The following is a 24,308-nucleotide window of genomic DNA, read 5'->3' on the forward strand; positions in this document are numbered from 1 at the left end:
TTGTATTATCTTTATTATATTTCTTAATATTTATTTATTTCCTGTAGTCTTCTTCTCTGTAGGTTGTTCACAGTTACCCTCTCATTAGCATGTTGTTTCTTTAAACAGCTAAGATGACTTAAAAACAATTGTGAAATTCAAAAAGGATGTATACAATCTATGAGGCTGGCAGTACCAAGTATATCAACTAAATTAGGCATCTACTCTTTTTGAGCTTAGGAGAGACACCTGACTTAGAAAACTCTAGAACAGAAGAATGTGTCTTCAGTTTTTTAATCTCAATTTTTCTTTGCCTCAGCTCCCTAAATATTCTCTTTCTAGACTTCTAGCAACTTGAGAACAGGCACTCTATGTTGTTTACTTCTATATCCCCAGACACTAGGCTGGGTGCTCTCATTAATTGATTAAATCATACTACCCTATCTCTTTCCTCAGACTTTGCTTCTTAGCCTTTCCTGGACTGGCATACTGGGCTCTCTGAGTCCTGACCTTCACGCCTCCCTTGGTCCCCAATGTCTTTGGACTGGTTTTATGAAGAGTTCCTGGGCCTCTCAACCAGATGGCTAGATTCAGTTTTAATCCGTTGTTTCTCCTTTTCTGTCCTTTGAAAGCAAATATTATTTTCCTATTACTAATTTGCACTTAACAATGAAAGAGTCTTAGATGGGAAACTTGGCTCTTACTGGCAGACTTTCTGACAAAAGCCTAAGACTGCTAATTAAAACTTCTACCTGAGCCAACAGTGTAATGTCAGTGCCAAAAGAGAGTTCATATACACTCAGCCACATTAATAGTTGCCATTTATTGCGTTCTTTACACTGTCCTTGGCACTTTGCTCAGTGGCTTGCATGCGTCACCACATTCAACCCTCTCAGAGACTCGATGCAACAGGGACAGCTGTTTTCTCCACTTGCCAGATAAGAAAATGGATCACGTGAAAGTCAAGTAACATGGGTAAGGTCACAGCAGCAGAGTTAGAATTTCAGCAAGGATTTGCCTAGTTTCGAGCTTTGGAATCCACTAGGGTGTTAATAGAAGCTTTATTAATGGAATCATGGTGATCAGAGGATGGGAAAATATGAGTTCACTATATTTAGAGTTGGTGAGACCATGCCTGGAGTTTTGTGCTGTGCCTCATTCTAGAAAATAAAAGTAAACTGGTGCAGACTCAGGACCATGGGCTATCAGAAACCATTGAAAAAACTGGAGCAGTTTTAACTGGAAAACTAAAAGATTTGGATGAGAGTTGATAAAAGTCTTCATATAGTTGGATTGCAGTCCTGTGGGAAAAAAATAGATTTATTTTGTCTATTCATTTACTATAAAAGCCTGTAGAAATGACACAAATACATATTTGGAGTCACTCTAAGGAGAAGTGTTGTGACCATTCCAGATGTCCGTCACTGGAGTCACTACTTCAAGAAGTGATGAGGTTTTAAAATTATTATTATTTATCACTGCATATATTCAAAGAGAAGACAAGTCTTCTAATTCAGAAGTCTTTCCTGACACGTTTTCCTATAACCCCAACCCTTAACCCTAAATGTCTACATTTTTTACATTCAAAACATTTTACTGGTGTCTTTCTCATGGCACTTGGCACCCATTATCTTCTGTTTTAGTTATTTAATACTCTGAGGCTCTCAATTACTGAGGGCAGAACTGAGTCTAATTTATCTTGCTGTCATTACTAACTCCCTAATGTTGCCTTGCAAGTTGTAGATACTCATAAAGCAGAATCCCATTGCTCCCTTGTAGAACTTCTGCAAGTATTTAGTATTCAGTAAAAATTTACCTTGGTTTCACTGCACCCTAGTCTGTGACCTTGGGCAAGTCAATTAAACCCAATTAAACCTCTGTGCCTCAGTTTCCTCATTTGTAAAACTTACTAACTGGAGTTTCTGTTACAACTAAATTAATTAAATGCTGTAAAACTTTTAGAACACTGCCTGGCATGTAGCAAGCACTATATACATGTCTTGTATTATTGTAACTTTTTAGCACCTAACTCCCTAGTGAGATTGTGTTACTCGGGAGAGGATCCAATCCAAGTGACTCTTAACATGGTGTGTGGCACATGGTATGTGATTGATATGTGCTCGTTGAAATAAATACATACTTATTAAAGGATGAGAGAGAGACTAGACAACCAAAGGTGTGAGGTTTTGGAAGGACTTTAGAGGTCACCCAACCCCACTGCATATTAAGTATATTTAAGTACTATTAGTACTGTATGTTTAAGTACTACTAGTATAAATTGGAGTACTTGCTAAAATTTCAGATCCTGGGCTTCACCCAGGAACAGAATCTTTTTTGTATAGGAATCCAGGAATCTGAATTAATTTACCAGAAATTCTATGGCAGGCAGTCTAGCACTTTCCTCAGATGGCCTCTTATTTTGCAGATGAGGAAACTGGGGCACAGAGAGGCTGCATTGTTTCAGGATTAGAGAGCTTGGGGCGGGGGGACCAAGCATGACTAGAACCCAGATCTCCTAATATCTAGGCCGCTGGGTTGTGGAGGGGATTTTTGGATTACATTAAAAGATTACATAAGATGACTTCCAAGATAATATATAGTCAGCCAGTCAGTCCTCAGAGAGCTGTTGAAAGCCAGTCACTGAACTCTGTTCTGGGATGTTCAGCAAAATGAGACGTGGCTCTTTTTTTTCTTAAGAGTTTACAATCTGGTACAAGAAATAAAAACTCTACACAGATACCACAGTGCAAGGTGGAAAGTGACAAGTGGGAGGTCTGGATAGCTGCTTACCCCATGTGGGCTGAACTACTTGGCTGCCATCTTCTGTCCTGAACGTTGTACAGGCAGTTCTGCTCTCTTCATGGGGGAAACCACCTGCCATTGTGGCCCCTCTTTTTACTCTTTCACAGGGAATAATTCTCCAGCCACTTGGTCTAGATTTATTACCTTGGCCATTTGGTCACTCTGAGAAGACCTCCCTTTCTACTCTCAGAGCTTGCCATTGCATGAAAATTTCCATTATGCATTTATGTATTTAAGAAATATTATTTTACCTACTACTATGAGCTAGCATTCATTGAGTGTCCACTGTATATCAGGCACTATTTTAAGCCTTTATCTGTATTTATTCATTTAATCCTGTGTCAAAGGAAAAGACCATCTCTCAAAATCTGAAACAACATTTGGAGCTGAATTTGTTGTTTGTTAAGCAAGGGAGAGCTGCATTTCTTCCTGAACAAAGCAAAAGTTGAGCTTATGTAGGGTTTTGGTAGGTATGGAGGTGAGGAATTGGTGACAATGACAAAGTAAGAATGTTTAGGGATTGACTAGCTTTCAAATTTGGAAGTGTGGCTCCTAGAGTGAGACTGTGGTTGATGGACTGACTTTCAGAAGTCAAATGACTACCAAAGGGAAAAGGAGAGAAAGCATAGAAAGAGAGGAGCTGTACTAAAAAGAATGGGGAGGAGAGAAAAATGAGAGCCTTTCAGCCATGGTTTCCTTTAATAATCCAGAGACCAGAAACATACATCTGCCTAGCTGACTCTGTTCCTGAGGCTCTTCTTATAGCCCCCACTGTCACTTCCCTAACCCATTCATTGTGTTCAGTGCCTCCTCTGTCCCTAGCCAAGGTGTGTCCTGCTTCATCAGGTCCAGGCTCCCTGCTGTGCTATCAAATCAGAATGGCGCACAGATAACCTGCAGTGGCATCTCAGGGGAGGGGGGCATTGCCCCTGCTTGGTTGAAGGAACCAGGGAGAGCTTCTTTCATTTAATAGTAAGCAAATGTTTATCAGACTCCTACAAACTGCCAGCCACTTTCTTCATGCTGCAGAAACAACAGTGAAACCAGTGGATTCAAACTCATGCTCTCATAGAACTCACCCTCTATCGGAAAGACAGGTATTTAAATGACTACATTAATTTATACAGGTATTATATGTTACATGGTAGTCACTAACTCTGGAGTCAAAGCACACAAAGAAGGTAGTGGAGAGAGGTGGTTGCAGTTTCATATAGGGTGGTCAAGGAAGGCCTCCCTGAGAAACTAATGTTTAAGGAAAGAATCAAAGAATAGTAAAGAGCCCAGACATGACAGCTGGGTGAGGTTGGAGGCTCACCCAGTAATAAGACATGAGATCTGAGGTTCGTGTGCTACTAGGGAAAGGGGCTCATCCAGAGCCTTAGAGGTCATTGTCAGCACTTTTGCTTTTAGTTTGATGAGATTAGAAGCCATTGAATGGTTTGAGAAGAGGAGTCATATGTGATCTGACTTATCTTTTCAAAGGAACATAGGAGCTATTATGTTGAGAATAGTCCACAGGGCATGAGGAGCAAGGGTGGAAGCTGAGGGTTAGCTGGGAGGTCACTGCAGTAATCTGAGCATTTGATGGTGGTTTGGGCTTATGTGGTAGAAGTGAGGGTGAAGAAAAGCAGTCAGATGCTGGATACACTCTTCATGGAAGATTCCTCCAATTGAAAGACTTCTTTAGTACTCACTATAAAGTCCAGCAGTTAGAATGAAAATCCTGGATATGCATCCTCAGAAGATCACAGCTTGACCTAGCATAGAATCTCCAGAGGGTCTTTGCCAAGTTGCAAATGCAGGGGGAGAAAGAGGCATGTTATTACATCTGGCTGTAAACATAAAATGTATCTATCAAGCAAAGAAGCATAATGTAGACTCAATTCTTTATAATTTTTATAGTATTTTTTCTTAGATAATTGTATGAATTATGGGGATTTCTTCAATTGATTGCTGTGAAGACAGTGACAATTTAAATTTCTGTGCTATTCTGGTTGCGAGTGGGTGTTTGACATTTTTTATTTCATTTGTGTGTGTGTGTGTGTGTGTGTCTCGCTCTCTCACACACACACATAGAGAGAGAGAGAAAAAGAGAGAGAGGGAGAAAGAGAGAGAGAGGAAGAGAGGGAGAGAAAGGGAATGAGAGACAGATACAGACTCTGAGCAGGCTACAGAGCTGCTGCTACTCCCTGGGCAATGAAAGCCTGAAATTCTGCTAATGAGGTCTAAAAAACTTAACTTTTCTGTGTGCTTAATAATAGCACTGCCTACTGACATAATCAGGGTTCCTGGAATAATTGCCCTCTTTCACACTTTATTTTTAAGACCTAAAAATTTGGGGGGGCGGGCAGGAAAGTACCTTCAGGTGAAGAACATCCAGCTAAAAGCCCAATCCTAGTGCTTCAGCATTTGCCCCTAAACCATGTTAAATGCATCCTTTTAAGTGAAAGTGAAGGCTGCACCTGAAATTCATCATTGGAACCCTGGATGGTTTCTTTTTCAGGGAGAGGATAAAGATTGATCCTTGCTGCAGACTGCATCTTTCCCAAATTGGGGAATCTTCCTGTGACATTTTTATCCTGTATCTTCATGGACACCATTTGTGTTTGCCAGTAACAGAATGAAAGGGTTTATAAAGGCACAGAATTTTACCAGAACATTTAACTTTGAAGAGAAGATAGAGTCTAAGGTATAATACACATTAATACTGTTAGAGCCCTCATTAAGAACAGAAATATTTGAAATACATGTATTTAGAAAGCTTTTTAATAGACCATCAGCATATTTAAGGTGGATTTAAAATGTAAGGTGCTGTGTAAGTGCAGTGCTGAAAAGTACTTTTAAAAATTGTTTGTGTAAATTTTTATAACTAAATGAACGTGTACATTAAAAGGAAGAGAGAGAGACTGATTAGAAAAACAGAATGCAATCTAATCAAAACTTGTGGTGGCAGATATTGGTTGAATATCTGGATTAAGTTGCCAGAATTATTTTTGTGGAGGGCTATTTTGGGTAGGCAGTAACCTTTCTTCTCAGATATAGATTTTCATGTTGACTTTTAACCTTTAGTCACTGATCAGCAGTTGTACAGTCCTGAATATGTCCTGTTCCATCCTTCTGCCTGTGCTTAAACTGCAAGTTTGAAAAGTTTAAAGGTATTAAAGATGGATTTATACAAACCATTATGCTGCTTATTTTATTTTATCATCCTTTCTGCAGGAAATGGCTGAGAAATTAGAGAGGGGCTCTCAGGGACAAAAGTGTGTATAAAACTCAGGGTCATTTAAGCATAGGCTGAAAGTGTAAAATTAAGATTAGTGCCATGTTTATATTGCTTGTTCTTCTTTAGGAATGATTTATTAAATGGGAAGATAACAGTTGTTCCTAAAAATTACAAGAGAGTATGTGTACAGGACATAGACATGAGCTTGTGTTTACAAAGATCTTTTTGTACCTGTGTTTGAAGCGTGTTTGCAAGAGTAAGATGGCTTTAATTTACATTTATTGAGCTCCTTCACATTCCATGGTGATAAACAGGATGCTGCAGGAATGGAAAATAGAACATTTTTCCTATTTAGACTTTGTAATCTAGTTCATGGAGAAATTGACCAACAGCTACATGCACCTGAAGGAAGAGGATACATACATTTAGAGAAACATATTCATGTGTGTCAGTCTTTCAAGAAGGAAGCAGCTAGCTCTCTGCCTTTGAAAATTTCAACATTTACTTCATTGGAGGTGACCAGATGATCCCTCTCAGTTCCTTCCATAATTCAGATACATCAGAGACATGGATCTTTATAAAATTCTATTTAGTATTCCAATCTGGAAATGTATTATCGGTTGAGGAAAACAATTTGTGCATGGCCAGGTGCTGTTTTCTTTATCTCTGCACAGAGCTTCATCCTAGGGCTCAGAAATGCTAAGTGAATTTGCACAAGGAAATATCTGTTATATGATTTGTCTACTCAGTGAACCAGATTCTGAAATTAGAACAACTATTACATAATTTATATTCCAAGGGGATACTTACAGCACAGAGGCAGTGTTAATCTAGCTAAAATTTGAAGGGCTTTTTCCTTATCCTTTTCTCCAAATGCCTAATTCCCCTCTTCAAACTCGCACTCTGCTATGGTGGAGTGAGGATGTCTCTAAGAAAAGGACGTGGTGGCAATCATTTAATCATTTGTACATGTGCCAAAGTGCCAGTGAATGTTCTACTCTTTCTTACGGATGATTGCTTTGTAAGCCATCTCTCTCATTGTGGAAAGCATTATTTTTTCAACTTCAAACACCATCTCACATGGGAATTAGTATATGCAAATGGTACCCTTCCTGCTCAGACCTGCAATTATACTGAATAGATGGTCATCCACTCTATGTGCTAACTCAGCCCAACACAGAGGAACATATATAATAAGGTCAATTTACTTAACCCATAACTTGTGAACTTTCTGAAGTTTTCCTTAACTCTACCATGCCATTGGGTGCTATATGAAATTGTCAGTTCAATGCCCCAAAGGATGCCTTCATGTATGAAAAGAAGGAGTGGCATTTGGAGCTGGGATAGTGATCCATTTTTCCCCCCTGTATTTTGGTGTGTGATGTAATTAGATTATCTCTCAAACACAATTTGTTTGTGTGCTTCCAGGAGATAATGATCAACAAGAGATGGTTCCAAGTAAGAAGAGCGCTGTTCTTGTGGATGGGATTGTCCTGAATGGCCCTACAACAGATGTAAAAGCAGGAGAAAAATTTGTTGAAGAGGCCTGTAGGCTAATAATGGAAGAGGTGGTTTTGAAGGCTACAGATGTCAATGAGAAGGTAACAATGAAAACCTATGGGAGATCCCAGGAATGGGAAAGATAGGTTTTTTTTCAAACCTATGTGACTGCATGTAAGGAAGAGGGGAAGCACAAGCTTTCATTTCCTCTATATCTTTGTCCAGATACCAAAGCTTGGTCCCTCCCTCACCCAGTCTGCTGTCCTTAAAGGGTTGGCTGCTTACTCTTCTAGCCATCATTTGTAGGAAGATTGGCTGAGACCCTAGAACTTAATCAGATAAGGCCATGAAGCACAGGGATGAAGCTTCCTGCCCTAGTTAATAATAAGGATTATAAATAACCTTTTGATCTGATTTATACACTCTCTAAAACATACTTTGCTTTCCATTTTCTTGTGCACATTCTTTATGTTGCTAGTGAAAATCAAGCAGAAGATAGAAACGAGTGTGAAAACTTTTCTTTATTTGTCTACGTGTCCTTACCAGAAGCCTATCTGAGCTTAGACTGGAAATCCTGGGTTGTTAAATCTGATTCTTGACTGGTACTAATTACTGGGTCTAGGTTTCAAATTCAGATTCAAATTGTTATTAGAACTACTATAATGCTAATAACATCTGTTCTTAAGAGTACTTACTATGTGCTAGGCCCTGACCTAAGGACTATTCCCTGTGTATTTGTATGTTTAATCCTTACAAAAACCGTAAGAGGCAGATACCATTTATTATCTTCATTTTAGAGCTAAGGAAGAAATTCAGGCACAGAGAGGTCAAATATCTTGCCTCAAATTACACACTAATAAGTATCAGAGCTGGCACTAAAATCCAGGCATTCTGACTTCGGATTCTGCACTCTTACCTAGGCCTTCATGTGCCTCTCAAAATCGCTAAATTATCCTTATTCTGACATTGATCACTTTTCATTTTGGAACTGGATCATCAAAAAATGGATGTATGGAAGAGAAATTTATCTCAATTATATTAGTCAGAAATAAATGGCATTTTAAAAAAGATTGTGACTGTGAACTGGTATTTATTCTGAATTTTTGATAACATACGTTCAGGACAGCTAATAGGAAAATAGATTGGCCTGACCCATGAACTCAGAATAGTTATGTTCAAGGCAAAAATCTCTGATGGTTCTTATTCATCCAGACTGTATATTTATAATTACATATTTTCTGCTCTTCTTTGTACTTGTGAAATACTTTGGCCTGCTTTCCCTTGGAGCACAGTGCTCCTTTGGCAGGTTTTTTTTAATTGGCCTTTATTCAGTCATTAAATATTAACTGAATGTTAGCTATGGGTAAGGCATTATATTCAGCCCTGGAGGATATAAAGAAAAATACAATAGAGGCCCAGCTTTGAATAGAATTTATAATCTAATTGAAAGGATAAGTTTTCATTAGAAAAGAGAACAGGGGGTCCCAGTGAGAATGTGATAAATGCCGTGAGATTGGAGCAGACTTTGGGGATTTCACAGAGGAGTGGGCACTTTGAGCTTGGATGTGGAATGTAAAGGTTAAGTAAGATTATTAGGGCAGAGAGAAGTCGGGGGTTGGAGTGCTCGTTTCTAGGGAAGAAAGCAGGATGGTAAATAATGGAAAGAGCATTGCAAAAGGACAAGATGTATTTGACATAGCAAGGGGACCATTTTGCCTGGAAAGAAGGGCTCACGCAAGGAACTAATGGGATATATTAATAAAGTGAGAGGAGGAGGCTTAAGATCCTAAGTTATCCTAAATTATCAATTAAGGAAACACAAGTCAATTGCAGCATGGTAGATGTGCAGGTTATCCATGTGAAGTTGGATTGAAAGCTACGCTGGGGTTGGGGGAGGGAAGTGTTTATAACACTAAACTTAGTCTACTTTGCCTGAGGTCCCGCAGGACACCGTTAAAATGTGACCTACAGATACATCCCCACGCTTAGAATATGATCACTTCTAATGCCCTGTCCAGCAGATATTGTTCATCAGGCTGTTTTTTAAAAATTGAATTATAATATACATTTAGTAAAATTTACCGCTTTTGGTGTGAAATTATGAGTTTTGACAAGTCATTTAACTATCACCACAATCAAGATTTATTAATAGAACAGTTCCATCACCCCCCAAATTTCCCTGTGCTCCTCTTTAATCAACCCCCTGCCCTTCTCTCTAGCCCCTGGAAACCACTGATATATTTTCTTTCTCTATAGTTTTTGCCTTTTCCAGAATGTCATGCAGATGGAATCATATTGTAAGTAGCCTTTTGAGTCTTGCTGTTTTCCCTCAGCAAAATGCATTTGAGATCCATCCATGTCGTTGAGTGCACCAGTAGTCATTCCTTTTGATTGTCTCGGGCAATTTCAATTTACCTCTGCCTATCATGGGTATAGCATCAGAGTTTCATTTCATATCACTTGCACAACTTGACATTTCCTCCTGCTTCCCCCGACATCCCGCCTCCCAGTCTTCTCACTCCCTGACTACTTCCCCATCTCTCTCCTTCCCTCCACAGCCAAACTTTTTAAAGATTGTCTACACTTCCTCCCTCCCTCTATTTCTTCACCTCCTACATCTTCGCTTCAAGGCAATCTGGCCTCCACCCCCACCTCTCTAAGTCAAACTGCTCTTGCCAAGAACATCTCCTTGTTGATAAATCCATGAGCACTTCAGTCTTTATCTAATTTGGCTTCTTAGCAGTATTTGACAATGGTGACCATCTTCTCCTTCTTAAAACTTTTTTTTTTTCTTGGTTTTGGTAGAACTAAACTCTCTTAGGATTCTCCCTACCTCTCTGGCTTATTGTCCACAGCATAGGTGAGCTCCTCGCCTTTGCCCATTCCTTAAGTGTTGGTGTTGCCTGGGGGAGATCCTGCACCTCTCCTCTTTGCTGTAGGTTCTCTCTGAACCACATTGCCCATTCACTATTATATTATTATAGTGTATGCCTGGAACTCTGTCCCTGACCTTTCACAAGAGCCTCAGACCAACTATTACACCCCTTTTGGATATTCTAAGGTGCCTTGTATAATACTAAATGTGGTCCCCCAAAACTCATCATCCCCAGCACACCCCCAACCATATCCTTCTCCTGGTATTCCCATTGCCACTGTCAAAACTTATGTCTAAGCTAGAAACCTCAGGATTATTCTTGGCTCATCCCTGTCTCTCTGCCTCAACATCTAATTGATTTCCAAGGTCTATTGATTCTGCATTTTAAATAACTGTAGAAACTATATACTGCATTCCTACAGCATCAACTGTCATCCAGAGCACCACCTCTCTTGCCTGGTTTATTACTGTTACCTCCTATTTCCAATTTTACTTGGAATCTCCACACAGCAACTAAAGTTGTTGTCCCAAACACAAATAGGATCATTTCATTCCCTGTCGTAAACATTTCAATGGTTTCCTTAGAGCCAAATTCAAACTCTGTGACATGACACATAAAGCCCATCATGGTCTACATGAACCTTGTTTATTTCTCTGCTTATTTAATCATTTAGTGAACGTATCTTTACTGAACACCTGTTATGTGCAGGCTCTATGTTAGCTACTTTTGATAAGTGAGCAAACAGACCAAGATCTCTGTTCTTATGAAGATTATGTAGTGCATAACAAAGAAATGGATAGCAATATGTCAGAAGGTGATACATGCTTTGGGGAAAAAGGAGTAGAAAAGATTGATAGAGATGGGGTAATGGGCAGATTTTAATTTTAAGTAAAAGATTCAAGATTGCTGTCATCGAGAAGGTGACATTTGAACAAAGCTTTGAAAGAAGTGAGGGAATTAGCTATAAGCGTATTGGAGGCAAAAGCATTCAAGGCAGAGGACACAGACAACACAAAGACCCTAAAATGGGAACATGCCTGGTGTATTTGTGGAATAGCAAAAAGGCCAGGCTGGCAGGGGCAGAGTCAGCCAGGAGGAAAGCACAATAGTGCTAGGTGAGACTGGAGAGGAAGAGCAGCCAGGGGAAGCAGATCATACAAGACCATTTTATGTCTTTGTAAGGACTTCAGCTTTTGCTTTGAAGGAAATAGGGGGCCACTGGGTGTATTTGATCCGAGGAATGACCATGGCTTCGGTATAAGAGGATCATTCTGGCTGCTAGGTTGATAGTAAGTAGACTCTCCAGGACAGGGTACAAGCAGAGAGAAAACTTAGGAAGCAACTTCAGTATTCCAACTTTATTTTTGCTTCTCCCTTTCTAAAAAATCCATGTTCTAGACATACCAAACTTACTTAATTTTCTAGATATGCTATAGCATCCCTTATTCTTAAGCCTTTGTTCATTCTGTTACTTTCATCTAGAAAACCTCTCGTATCACCCCATGGCCTAACCTTTGTTTGATTCATTCTGTTCTTATTTTATATAACAACTTAGATATCAGTTTCTCTAGGAAATCTTTTGTGACCTTGCAAATCTAAGATGGAGCCCCTCATTTGTCCCATTGACATCTGTGTTACTATCATAACTGTTTTCGTGCTGAACTCATGAATGTTTAAATCCCCCACTTGCCTGGAAGCTTCCTAAGGGTAGGGTCCATCGACTCACATCCTCTCAATACCTGGCTCTAGTGGGTAGTCGACGAATTACGTGTTGTTGCTGAATCTCCAGGTTTGTGAATGGCGGGATCCTGAACAACTAAAGCAACTTCTTGACTTGGAGATGAGAGACACAGGCGAGCCACCCCACAGGCTGTTGGAACTCTGTCGGGATGTCATACACTACAGCGTCAAAACTAGTAAGAGCTTTCATTTACTTCCTTGATCTGTATCTCTGACAAGTTCCTACATTTTAAAGCATTTCTTTACCTCTCAATAAAGCTGAGTACGACAAGGTTTGTGGGGTGAGAAACCTAGATAAAAAAATAGTGGTTCTCATGTTTTTACAATGGTCTGTTTAATCTCTGATCCAGATTCCTTGTCAAAGTCAAAGATAAGTTGCTATGAAAACTGTTGGTGTTAGTGTTTGTACGTAAATATTGTCTTTGCCTTGCCAATCTCCATCCTCCATTTACAATTAAGACCATATAGTATAACTTCTACTTATCGTGTCTTATGTTGGTCCAAAGTGGCACATAATATTTTGATTACATAAATTTGTTAAAGGATTTTAAATCTTGATGGCCCAGAATATGCCAAAAAAATTTCAAGAGGGTATCTTTAATATGATTAATAGATTTATTTGGAAGACACTGATGAATTCTTGGCAATTGACAAATTTTAAATTATCTTATCAAATCTAGCAGGATCAAAAAATAAACACACTTAGGCAGATATAAGAAAAATGAATATGTGGTAAGTTTTTGCTGGGATTGTTCACAATAATGCCATAACCACTGCAGTCTTTTGTAAATGTGGTGATGGGCTGTCGTCAGTCTTACACTGAGGTACTATTCCAACTTGACTGCTAACATTCTGTTCACCCAGTGAGCAAGTTTCAAAAATGGAAGAATAACTTCCCAAAATATGCATTTCTCAGTGTGATGTAAAGGTAATCTAGTGCTTAAGACCATACAGGCATTATGCTTTGTGAATTTTGACACCAGGCTAAATTTAGTGGAAAGAACATAATAAAATTCTGGCTAAAAATAATTGGATTATATTCCCTCGAGAAAGTCTGGTGTATGTATCAAAAACCCAGTTAGCATTTCAAAAGCAGAGATACATATCTTATTATTATAGTGCATGTCAGAAGTGTAGAATGACATTTAATGCAGTAGATTTTTCAGTTTACTGGATATTTTCCATAATGTTACCATGGAAATCAATCATAAATTAGCACAGAACTACAAAAAAAAAAAAAAAAAAAAAACTCTTATTAAAATTACTCATAGCAATGCCTGTTTTTTTTTTTCCAGATCATAGGAACTTTTCCATGCTTTAGTTGAAAATACATTTTCTTTTGAGATTTTTATCTTTTATTGAACTCCTAGTTTAAAGAGGAAAAAACAAAACAAAACTAAAACCAAATGCTGTGAGTTGTAATGAAAGGTCACCAAATAAAATGGTTCTCGAATACTCAAATGTAGAAATAGACCTCCTGCCTCTTTCTCTTTTGTCATGCTGGGCTTCCTGAGACTGAGAATGTTAAGTCAGTTAGCCTGGTGTCTGGTGTGAATATTCACACTGTGGAAAGCCAAGAACCCTTAGGAGCCTTTTTATATGAGGGGGGAAAATTTAAAGCTGGAACTAGCAGTTGTTTGAGTCTTTAAAGCGACTGCATTTGAAGTAAGTTGAATCAGAAAGTGTATGTAAGCTGTATAATGAGTCACATCTTACTCCATCTACAAAATGCTAATTGTACTGGTCCAATTTGAAAAATGAAAAGGCCACTCATTGCCTGTAGCCTGAAGTGAACCCTGTTGGTGAGTGAAATGTATTTGAACTGAGGAAGTTACGACTGATATTTTCAGAACCAATGGCAGCAGGCTGTGATACCTACATACTTAGGCAAACAGTGTTCAAATAATCCATTTCTCAGGGGTTCTGGTTTGGGTGTGGCTCATAGAAAAGAGAAGCCGGAAAATCAAAGCTTTTAAAAGAGTGCTCATGTTTTACTTAGAAATATATATTTCAGTAGAAATGGCTGTGAGATGGGTCTTCAATATTTTTTCTTTGTACATAATCATGTTTTGAATTTTTAATTGAAGTATAATTTAAATCTCATAAGGTGAACAAATCCTAAGTGCTCAGCTGGATGAATTTGTACATATTGGTACATAAGGGGCCAGTACCCAGATAGAGATACCAGCCATTTATTTTTAGGACTCCAGAGGCTCCTTCCAGCCACTTCCCCATAGATAATTCTTTCTGCAAAGTACCTAGAATTCCAATCTCTATCTCCATGGATAGCTTTGCTGATTTTGAATGTTGTATAAATGGAATCATGCTATATGTACTCTTTTGTGTCTGGCTGCTTTTATTGTCTGTAAGATTCATTTATGTTATTGCTACATCAATAGGTTTTTTTTCGTTATTATTGTTGCATAGATGAATATACTGTTTTAAATTTACAGACCACCCAAGATTTTTCAACCAGTTGTATGCTGGACTTGATTATTACTCCTTGGTGGCCCGATTTATGACAGAAGCATTGAATCCGAGCGTGTAAGTGCCATGATACTGGAATTTTACACCAAACACAGATTTGAGATATTTTTAAGTGCAATTTTATTTCATAAATTTCAATTTAATGGTTTCTTTTGCATAGTGTCATCATAAATAATGGAATAGTCTTATGACACTTAGCAGTATTTAAAGAGCTGTTTGATTTGTGCAGTGGTACAAATGTGAGGTGGATGAGACAGGCATTGTTATCTCCATTTAACAGAGAAGAAAATTGATGAGGCTATTTTTTATTAGTTCCTGTGTGAAAAGCCATTATCTATGCTAAGTGCCTGAGAGACATTTTGAATATAAACAAACTTTGACTCTGCCTTCATGGAGCATGAAATCTGGAGAGAGAAAGAGATATGCTAATCAAAATGATCCACACAAATTAATGTAATATTCAAACTCTAGCATGAAGAAAAGGTGCACCATGTTATAGATATAAATGGGGCAGTGTTCCCTAGTGGGAGCTCAGGAAAGTGTACTCTGAAAAAGTGACAGCAAGAGCTGAAGCATGAGTAAACGGTAACTAGATGACAAGGGGAGGGATGAATTCCAAGTAGACAGAACAGCATGTATAAAGGCCCTGTGGCAGGAGACAGCATGATAAACTGTGTGAACTGAAAGGTCAGTGTGGGTGCGGCTGATCTGGAGACTGCAGTGGAGAATAAGACTGGAGAGACAGACGGCAGCTAGACACGCAGGGCCCAGGGAACCACGTTCATGAGTGCTGTGGAAAGCCACTGAAGGTTTCTAAATCGTTGGGTTCCATTTGCTTATTGAAAACATCTCTGGAAATATGGAGAGTTGATTGGAGGGGACCAGTAAGGAGGGCATTATCTTAGTCAGGTGACAGATGACAGTAGCTTGGACTTAGACAAAAGAAGTACGAACAGAAAGAAAAAAATGTATTTACAAGATAAAACAGAAAGGACTGGATAATATTCCATCTTGGAAATGAAGATAAGAGGGAGAATGTTTTGGCATGAGGCCTGAGTTTCTGGCTTTCATAGCCGGGGTGATGGTCATGTCATTCATTGACATAAGAAGCACAGGGAGAGGGGACCAGTTTTCAAGTATATGTTGAAAGAGCCAAGATCAAGAATTCAGTTTTCAGTTGTGGGCATTTGAATTTGCAGTGACTTCAAAATAGCCAAGAATATATATGAACTAAGCTGAGAGGTATATGGGCCTGGAATTCTTATTTCAATATGAAAGGTATAAATTTAAGAGTTATCAGTGAAATGATGGTAATTGAAATAGTGGGCATGGATGAGATTCCCCAAGTCAGTGATTCTCAGCTCTGACTACTCATTGGAATCATCTGAGAACTTTAAAAAACTATTGAAACCTTTCTGTGGGCATGTCCAATGCATTGATATATTTACAAAGCTCAACACGTGATTTTAATGAGAAGCCAATAAGAGGAATCACTGCCTGGGGGGCAGAGTATGGAGTGAGAAGAGAAGAGGACTTAGGACTGGGCTTTGAGGACATCTAACATTTAATGGTGAGGAGGACCAGGGTCACCTACAATGGAGAAAGAAGGAGAAAATCAAGGAGGTCAGCATGGAAGCCTTGAGGAAAGTGTGTCTAGTGTCCCATGTTGAGTATTCAAAGACAAAGACTAAAAAATGTCTACTGAATTAGCAACATGAATGTCACTGGTGACCTTAGAAATGTTTTGGCGGAATGATGAGAGCAGATCCCAGGTCACAACGGGTAGAAGAGGAAGTGGTAGGTAAGTCAGAAGAGAGTCCAATGACACAACTCTTTGAACCTTTTTTTATATATCCTCGGTTTTCTAACTCCTCATTTAGGTTCTTTAATCTGAAAAATTTAGAGGTTTTTGAAGAACTAAATCATTGCTAATCTGAACCATACACTCAAAATGTGCCCAGCCTATAAGTTCATTCTATAGCTTCCTCTCCTCTGCCTTCAGGGCTACTTCCAGGTTTCTATTATATTAATAGTTGAGCTAGTTTTCAAAGACAGGTTTAATACTAACTTTTTTTAATTACAAAAAAGTGAATGATTATTTTATTTGTATTTATAGGTGTACATGAACATATATAGTTTTTTCATAATTTTGGCTTGTGTAAACTGGTTTCATACTATGTTTGAAAACAGAACCTATCTAGGTTTTAAAATGATGTAGTATCTGTAGAGTGCTTGATAGAAAAGTAGGTGATACATAGTAAGTGTCCAACTTTTTTTGCTTCCATCCCCAAGCTTTCCCTTTCAGATGCTGAAATAATTGCATTAAATTCTGTGACTGTAAATCTAAATGTTGCCGCTTAGCTTATGTATTTGCAGTATGCATTTATTCAGATACATTTTAATGTAGTCTCTTAATTGAGAAGGAGATTATAGATATTTAGTCACCCTCAAGTTTTATCTGGAGAGAAGAGACTCAAACATTACAAAACAAGGCACGATAACTGTTGTAATTAGGGTTCCCAGAGAAGCTGCACTAGATGGAATTTAGTGAGCAGGACGTTCATTAAACAGCACCCTTGGGATCAGCTTGAGTGACCTGGGGAGTCAGGGAGGAGGATCCAAGAGCGTGTAGGAATGGGAGTCAAGTGGCCGTGTAGGCTCATGATGACCTTAGCTGACCCCATGGAGATCTCTGGAGCTACAGTGGCTCTGAAGAGTGGTCCGGAGCTGGGTCCAGATGGCCAGGCCTTTATACCTCCAGCTCCAGCAGTCAGCAGATGTGGACTGCCACAGGAAGGGGCGTGACCTTGGAGGAGGTGAATCCCTACAGCTGGGGCAATTCCTAAAAGGGCTAACACAGCAGTGCTCTCTGAAAAGAGCATTCTAGCCTGGGCCCACAAATCCTTCATTGACAGGGGATCTGGATGGTGCTTGATAGTAAAATTGTCACATAATAAGAGATATCCCACAGAACACTTCCCATTTATACAAACACGGTGTGATAGAGAAAGTCCTGGTTCCGGACAGGTAGTTTCCGTGTACAATATCTAGAACTAACTGTTAGCATACTCATGGCAGTAACCTAACAAAACCTGGTTACCATGATAATGGATTTACTTTGACCAGGCTCAGCATCCAACAGAGTAACCAAAGCATCCAAAGAGTGAAGAGCCACTGCTCATGGCTAATACAAAGAACCCAGATGCATTGCCTTTATCTCTCCTCAAGGAATTGAAAGTTTCCTCTAAATTAAGACTGCTGAAATAGCCTGCATATCCCTCAATCCACCCGCTATTGGCATTTATCTAACCATGAATAGTACTGTCACTGAAGAAGAACTTCTCTATTTCCAATGGATAAATTTCCAAAGACTACCTACACTTCAGCAGTCACTTGGTTTAATAAAATTCTATGTGCATTTCCTGGGACACCAAAGGGATGTTTTGACTCTAGTCATAGAAGTGAAGTGTTTTTTATATCTATCTAGTTATACGTATGAGGTGTCCCCAGTGTTTCTGTTAGTGGAAGAAGCGGTTCTGAAGAAAATGATTGAATTTATTGGCTGGAAAGAAGGGGATGGAATATTTAACCCAGGTGAGTACAATTAGTTCTTGTCATCACCCTTCCACTATGAGCATCTAAAAATGTATTCATATGAGGAACAACTCCTTGCAGATTTACACATTACAAAATGTTGGATATTAATAATGCCACTTGGTGAGAATACAGCTTGTGCCTTTCTCTGGAGTGATAATATTTTGCATTAATGCTAAATAAATGACACACATGCTTGACAAATAAGATGTCTACAATTTAGAAGTCACATCTAACACAAATGAATTTATCTGCTGTTGAGACTTTGAAAAGTCTATAAGTCCTCTAAATTTTTAAATCAACCTTACTTGAGAAGGTTCCTGAATCATATTTATTTATCCTGCAATCCTTTTTTGGAGCCAGAGATGAGCATGTGATATCATTTCAATTTTATCGATCAGGTGACAGAATATTATTAACCTTGTAGACTTAGGTACTGACCCTAAGTCCAGAGCTCATAGATTGAAACTTTTGGTTTGAAAAAACCCTGGGATGAAAGAGTAGTTCAAAATTTCTCTCTTTGCTGAGATTAAAAGTTCTGGAATTAGGGATTATGTAGTGTGTATATGGAATATCCACAGTAATGGGTGGGGGTGGTGTTTGGATGCCTTTCCCACTGATTTGTCATTCAGCTAGAGCAGCCATGGCCATTCATGTTTTCCCCTGTGTTTAGCACTTAGTGAGCTACAACTTCATGCTATAAATATGCCATTTTAATTTTGTTTTTGCAGGTGGTTCAGTGTCCAATATGTATGCAATGAATTTAGCTAGATACAAATACTGTCCTGATATTAAGGAAAAGGGACTGTCTGGGTTGCCAAGATTAATCCTTTTCACATCAGCAGAGGTAAAAAATTATTTTTGATATCAGATATAGATTTTCTGAGAATGCATATTTAAGATGGCATATTTGTTTGAGGACTCCTGATGTGATTTTATCCTATCCACATGTGACTAATGCTGACATGTAACATGGTATTTTATTCCAAAGGAAATTCTAATAGGTTTGATATTATAATACCTGGCTACCCAATTTTGTACATCACCTTTATTTAAAATTTATAGTCTATAATATTTTCTTTAAAAAAAGAGAAAATTTGAAAGTGCTGTCTCTTTCTCTGAATCTCTTTTTTGAGTGTCTTACTTGCTAGAAATTAAACGATCACTACTAATCTTGGCTATGTCTTCTACTCACATTTCCTTATAAAATTGATTGCTTTGATTGGCTAATATAAGGGATTTGTGTCTTCCTTTTTAAGGGTAAAAGGTACTATTTAATTACAATGAACACAACACACACACACACAATTAGATATTGTCACAATTCCCTATTTCTCTTATTTTACTCTCCACTAAAGTAGATGTCAGATTGTGGATAAGTGCATTGGCTTTGAGTCAGGCTGCCCGGATTCAATTCCTGTCTCCATCCCTTACTATCTGAGTGACTTTGAGTAAGTTGGTTAACTTTTCTGTGCCTCAGTCTCCTAATTTATAAAAATGAGTGTATCAGTTGGCTCTTGTGTCTAACAAATTATCCCAAAACCCAGTAGAATACAACTATATATACATTATGACTTACAAGTCTTGGGCTAGTTGGGCAGTTCCGCTGCTCTTGGCCGGGCTCCCTTCTGTGTCTGGGAGTTGGCTGACTGATGGCTGATCTAGGTGTGGCTCAGCTGGGATGACTCCAGTGACTCCTCTCTGCCCCATGTGTCTCTCATGCTCCAATAGTACAGGGGTGTCCTCATGGCAATGGTGCAAGTAAAAAAGAGCATGGAAACACCCCAAGCCTCTTGAGTCCTAGCCTCAGAACTGGCCATGGTCACTTCTGCCTCCTTTTCTTGGCAAAATAAGTCACATCTGTGGACCTATACCTAAGATGTGGGAAAATAGAATCCACCTCCCAAGGGGACCTGCTACACAGTCCCCTGGCAGAGGGTGTGGATATGAGGAGCAGTGGACAATTAGGGCCGTTCACACCATCTGGCAACCACATAGTGGTCATTGAGTAGTGAGTTGTTTAGATGATTGAGTTATTGCCTGTAAAGTGGCATCTGGCACAAAATAGACAGTCAAAAATATTGGATGTAATTATTAGCAGGAGGAGAATGATCCAGCTATAACAAGGTGGTTAGAAGTAGATGGCACGGCTTAGGTACTGTCTTTATATGGAAGAAATCTTTTATTTTCCTTTTCTATTTTTGTGTGACACCAGTGGGTGCCGCTGTCCAGTCTATCCCTGCTTCTTCCCCAGGTCTCTGGCAGGAAGAGTTTAGCTTCTTACCTTCTGTGGTAATACCAGGTTTCCTGTCAAAAATGTGAGGTGGGCAAAATCTAAAAGCTCTCTGCTATTTCCAGCTGGGGTTGCCTGTATCTATCATTTTCTTCCAAAAGCAAAAGTTACTTTATTATAGCAAAGGAACAAATTGCACACTCATTTCTCCTCAGTGGGAGAAAACCCGACCACTCCCATGTTTTCCTCCCGCCCTGTCTGACCCTTGCTTCAGTTAGTTCAGCGCTAAATGGAAAGTGAGAGTTGACTAAGGAGAGGCACCTGGGAGGAATCATCTAGTCTGAGATCTTAGCCATTTGAGGCTCTTCTTCATAAGACATTCTTTCTGTAGCAAGAGAAGAATGTCTGTAATGTAGACAGCTGGGAAAAATACTTGGTTATTTGGGATTATTGTGGAATAGAGTTTCTTTGTCTGAGTTGCAGCCTTGGATATTTCAGTCTAAGAACCTCAGTGGATCAGAGATGGAAAATTCCTCCTGTGTTTGGACTGCTTGTTCCAAGTCTGGGAAAGCTGATTAAACAGGGCCCTGGTTATCAGCTCAATATTTTTCAATTTTTTTCTTTTTCGTTCTTCATTTGATTTCAGACTTGCTAGAGTTCTTTTTTTGGAATAATTCCCCTGGAAAGGGAGAAGCCTAGAATAAAAGCAATGCTTGGGCAAGATCGATAACACAGGAGGGGCTGGTGAATTGGGAGTGAAAAGAAATTGAAACCTCACGTAGTTGTGAAACCAGAACTAAGTGATTTTTTTTTTTTAATTTCCAAAAAGAGGCAAAATGTATGCCTTGGCTAACATGCTAGGAGAAGTTGAAGCCAGAAAAATCAAGAAATAGATGTGAATTCCACAGAAAAATGCCATCACTTTGAGCACACTGTGTCCTTGAATGTACGTTTTCACCACACCCATCCAGACCCCGCTCGGCAGCTCTTTGCTTTCCCTGCTCTGCCAAAGAGACTCAGGTCATAGCATTTGCATCATTTAAATTCATATTTTATTGACCACCTTCACTGCTTATTGCAACAAATTAATCCATTTAGGTAAAAAAGAATTAAAGAAGCTTGTGTTTACTAAACAGTCTTAAGTCCAGTATTAGTCTTTTTGCTACACCTTCCTTGTTTTCTTTTAGGTGTTTGGTCCAGGGCCCAGTCATTATTTTCCTGTATGGTTTTATTAAGTGATCTTTTCCAAACTACCCCAAATTACTCCATCTCTATTTTGTACCATCAACTGCAGAATGTAGGCACCCACTGAAGTATGCGTTTTTGCATACTTCAGGTTTTGATTGTAATTCTACTATTGATAGAGACCTGCAAGACCATGACAGAGACCACTGCACTGTCCATATATCCTAGGTAGCCTCTCCAGTGCTAAGTGGGCATCAAAGAAAAGAGTATTTTTAGAGAGAAATAATAAAAGTAATAAATCTATGGCTTGATTAGCACTCAGATATAAATTCCTTGGGTGTGCAGAAATCCTAGGTTTGTAAAGTTCCTGGCTAATTCAAATAACTTTTGGAATCAGCATAAAGTAGTGATCATTATTTGCCACTAAAAAGAGAGGATGAAAAAGAAACTCTTACCTCCCAGGCCAGTGATCAGTTGGCCTAGTTGCTCTCTTGGCAGGGCCAGGGCTAGGGAGAGGCAGGTGAGACTTCTGGGGTGCACATCTCAGCGTTGTGCTCCCTTAAATTTTGTACCCTGGGTGCCTCATTCACTTTATCATGCTCTCCAGGTGAGACTGAGCTGGGCTGGTGGGTTGTCGTAGGCTTCTCGACGGGCAAGCACATGCTCCTTAGGAGGTCCTGCAGGCCATGAGGCTGGGTTCAGTCTCTCTGGATTCTGGCTCTGGCCTCTTTAGGAATTACATCAGCTGTGTGTTCTTGGAGAAGTCTCATGGCCATTCTTTTACTTGATTCTCTAAGATGTAACATTTATGTATCCTGTTCTCCCTGCCAGCTAATTTGAGCATCAAATTAGTCAGCACGACAAGGAGTCCAAGTGTCCAGGCCACAGTGTACACTGAGTGGAAAGCAGCAGCTTTATTGAGAAGCCCAAGGTCATAGAAAAAAATCCTTGTGGAAATTGGAAAGTAAAACTTCACCTCGATTCTGTGTTTCATGCAGCCACTTGCTATTTTATCTTTATAGAAATGAACACCCTCTGAGGTATTTTTCTTGTCTTCTGTAGATTTATGAAACCTATGGGGAGGTTGGATCTTAGAACAACTGACACCTTTTGCCAAGTGACAGGAACAGCCACCGTGTGTTTCTAAATGCAGTTGTTACTTCTGAATTCCAGCCTTCTAGGTTTTTCCTTTCCTTGAAACTACTCAGCATGTTTGAAGCATCACCCTCTTTTCTCTCCTTCCAGGGCTCTTATCCTTCTCTGATGCTTTCAGATGTTTAGACTTCAGTTTTGCAGACTTTTGAAAAATCTGCCCTTATCTATTTAAGATTGACATTGGGCTGCACTTTGCCCTGAGGTACTTAAAGATAGCTCTATGGTAGCTGTTATTATTCTGATTACAAGTTTTCTATTCGGTGTACCCATTGGTGTGAGATACCTACTATTTCTCAGGGGGAAAGCACCAGGATTTTCCTTACAGTCAGATGTCAGAGAGATAGGTCAGCATTTATCATTATGAAATCAATAGATGTTTGGTTGCCAGAGACTAAATCTCTGGTGAGAAATAATACACCTTAGCTATGTCCCCTTAGCTATGGCAGGGATGTTACCTCCTATCAGCATAGGTTGATGTAGCAAGTAGAAAATTAATTACATTTTTATATACATTATTACTCTTCAATATGCATATGTTCTTGTAACAATCTGAAATAAATGCATCCTATAGGCATTTTGAATGTGTCCTATTTGACATTTGGAAATTGATTATTTAGGATGGTTTCATTTTTCCTTCTGCATTTATTTTTACAAAGTTAAAAAAAGAGCTCTCAATAAAACTCTCTTGACAAAAGAAGGAAAAAATTACCACATTTGAGGGAATATATCAAGTTAAGTGTGAAGGCATGACTACTCTTTTAATATATTCATACCTACAAATTAAATTACCAAGGTTTTTTTGGTACAATAATGTCCTTTAGCACCTTCATTTTTCTGGCACGAAAAAGAATTAATTGACCACCTGTCCTCACTAATGTGTAAAGAGAGACATCTCCAATGTTTGAATGCTAATTATTTTATGGGCTTTGTGTAGTGTAGAGAAAAAGGCCCAACAATCTAAAGCATATACTACTATTTGCCGATAAGAAACAGACCAGACCTAATCCCAGAACCATCTATTAGCCTCATGCATGCCATAGCAGTTTGTCTAAAAATTATTATTACTTTATTCTTATGATTTTAACCACATTCCTGTGTATCTAATTTCAGCCTTACATTCAATATTAAACAAGACTGGTCAAGTGTCTGATCAGCATTTATAACCCATTGTTTGCTCTTGGAAATAATTAAATTCTTCTCTAGTCTGTGATTGCAATCCTTGAGAAAGTCTTGCTCTCCTTAGAGGGTTTTGAGTCAGCAGCGGACTAGACTCTAAGTTTCCGTTAATACTGAAGCTTATTTGTATCATCAAGAGAAACCTTTTCAACATTGTGGAAAGCAGTAGCCTCCAGTGACCTAGTCTGTTCCACGTGCCAGACTCTGTGCTAAGCCCCTCGCATATATTAACCCATTTCATCCACTGACAAGCAGATGGAGGCCGGGCGCTGTGGTTCACGCCTGTAATCCTAGCACTCTGGGAGGCCGAGGTGGGAGGATCGCTCAAGGTCAGGAGTTCAAGACTAGCCTGAGCAAG

At 39.1% G+C, this 24,308-nt stretch overlaps 1 protein-coding gene across 1 annotated transcript in view; it reads left to right on the forward strand.

Annotated features, from left to right (window-relative positions):
* The first annotated feature begins 7,437 nt into the window (after positions 1-7,437).
* The window catches only part of GADL1 (glutamate decarboxylase like 1), a 128,720-nt gene continuing 111,849 nt past the window's right edge, over positions 7,438-24,308 (forward strand). The window contains exons 1-5 of the mRNA XM_045555740.1: positions 7,438-7,605; positions 12,170-12,296; positions 14,574-14,664; positions 18,095-18,201; positions 18,933-19,048. Coding sequence (XP_045411696.1) covers positions 7,453-7,605; positions 12,170-12,296; positions 14,574-14,664; positions 18,095-18,201; positions 18,933-19,048 — 594 coding nt within the window. The 5' untranslated portion in view covers positions 7,438-7,452. The remainder of the gene's footprint in view (positions 7,606-12,169; positions 12,297-14,573; positions 14,665-18,094; positions 18,202-18,932; positions 19,049-24,308) is intronic.

This window comes from Lemur catta, chromosome 1 (assembly GCF_020740605.2).
Source record: "Lemur catta isolate mLemCat1 chromosome 1, mLemCat1.pri, whole genome shotgun sequence".
Classification (NCBI taxonomy): Eukaryota; Metazoa; Chordata; class Mammalia; order Primates; family Lemuridae; genus Lemur; species Lemur catta.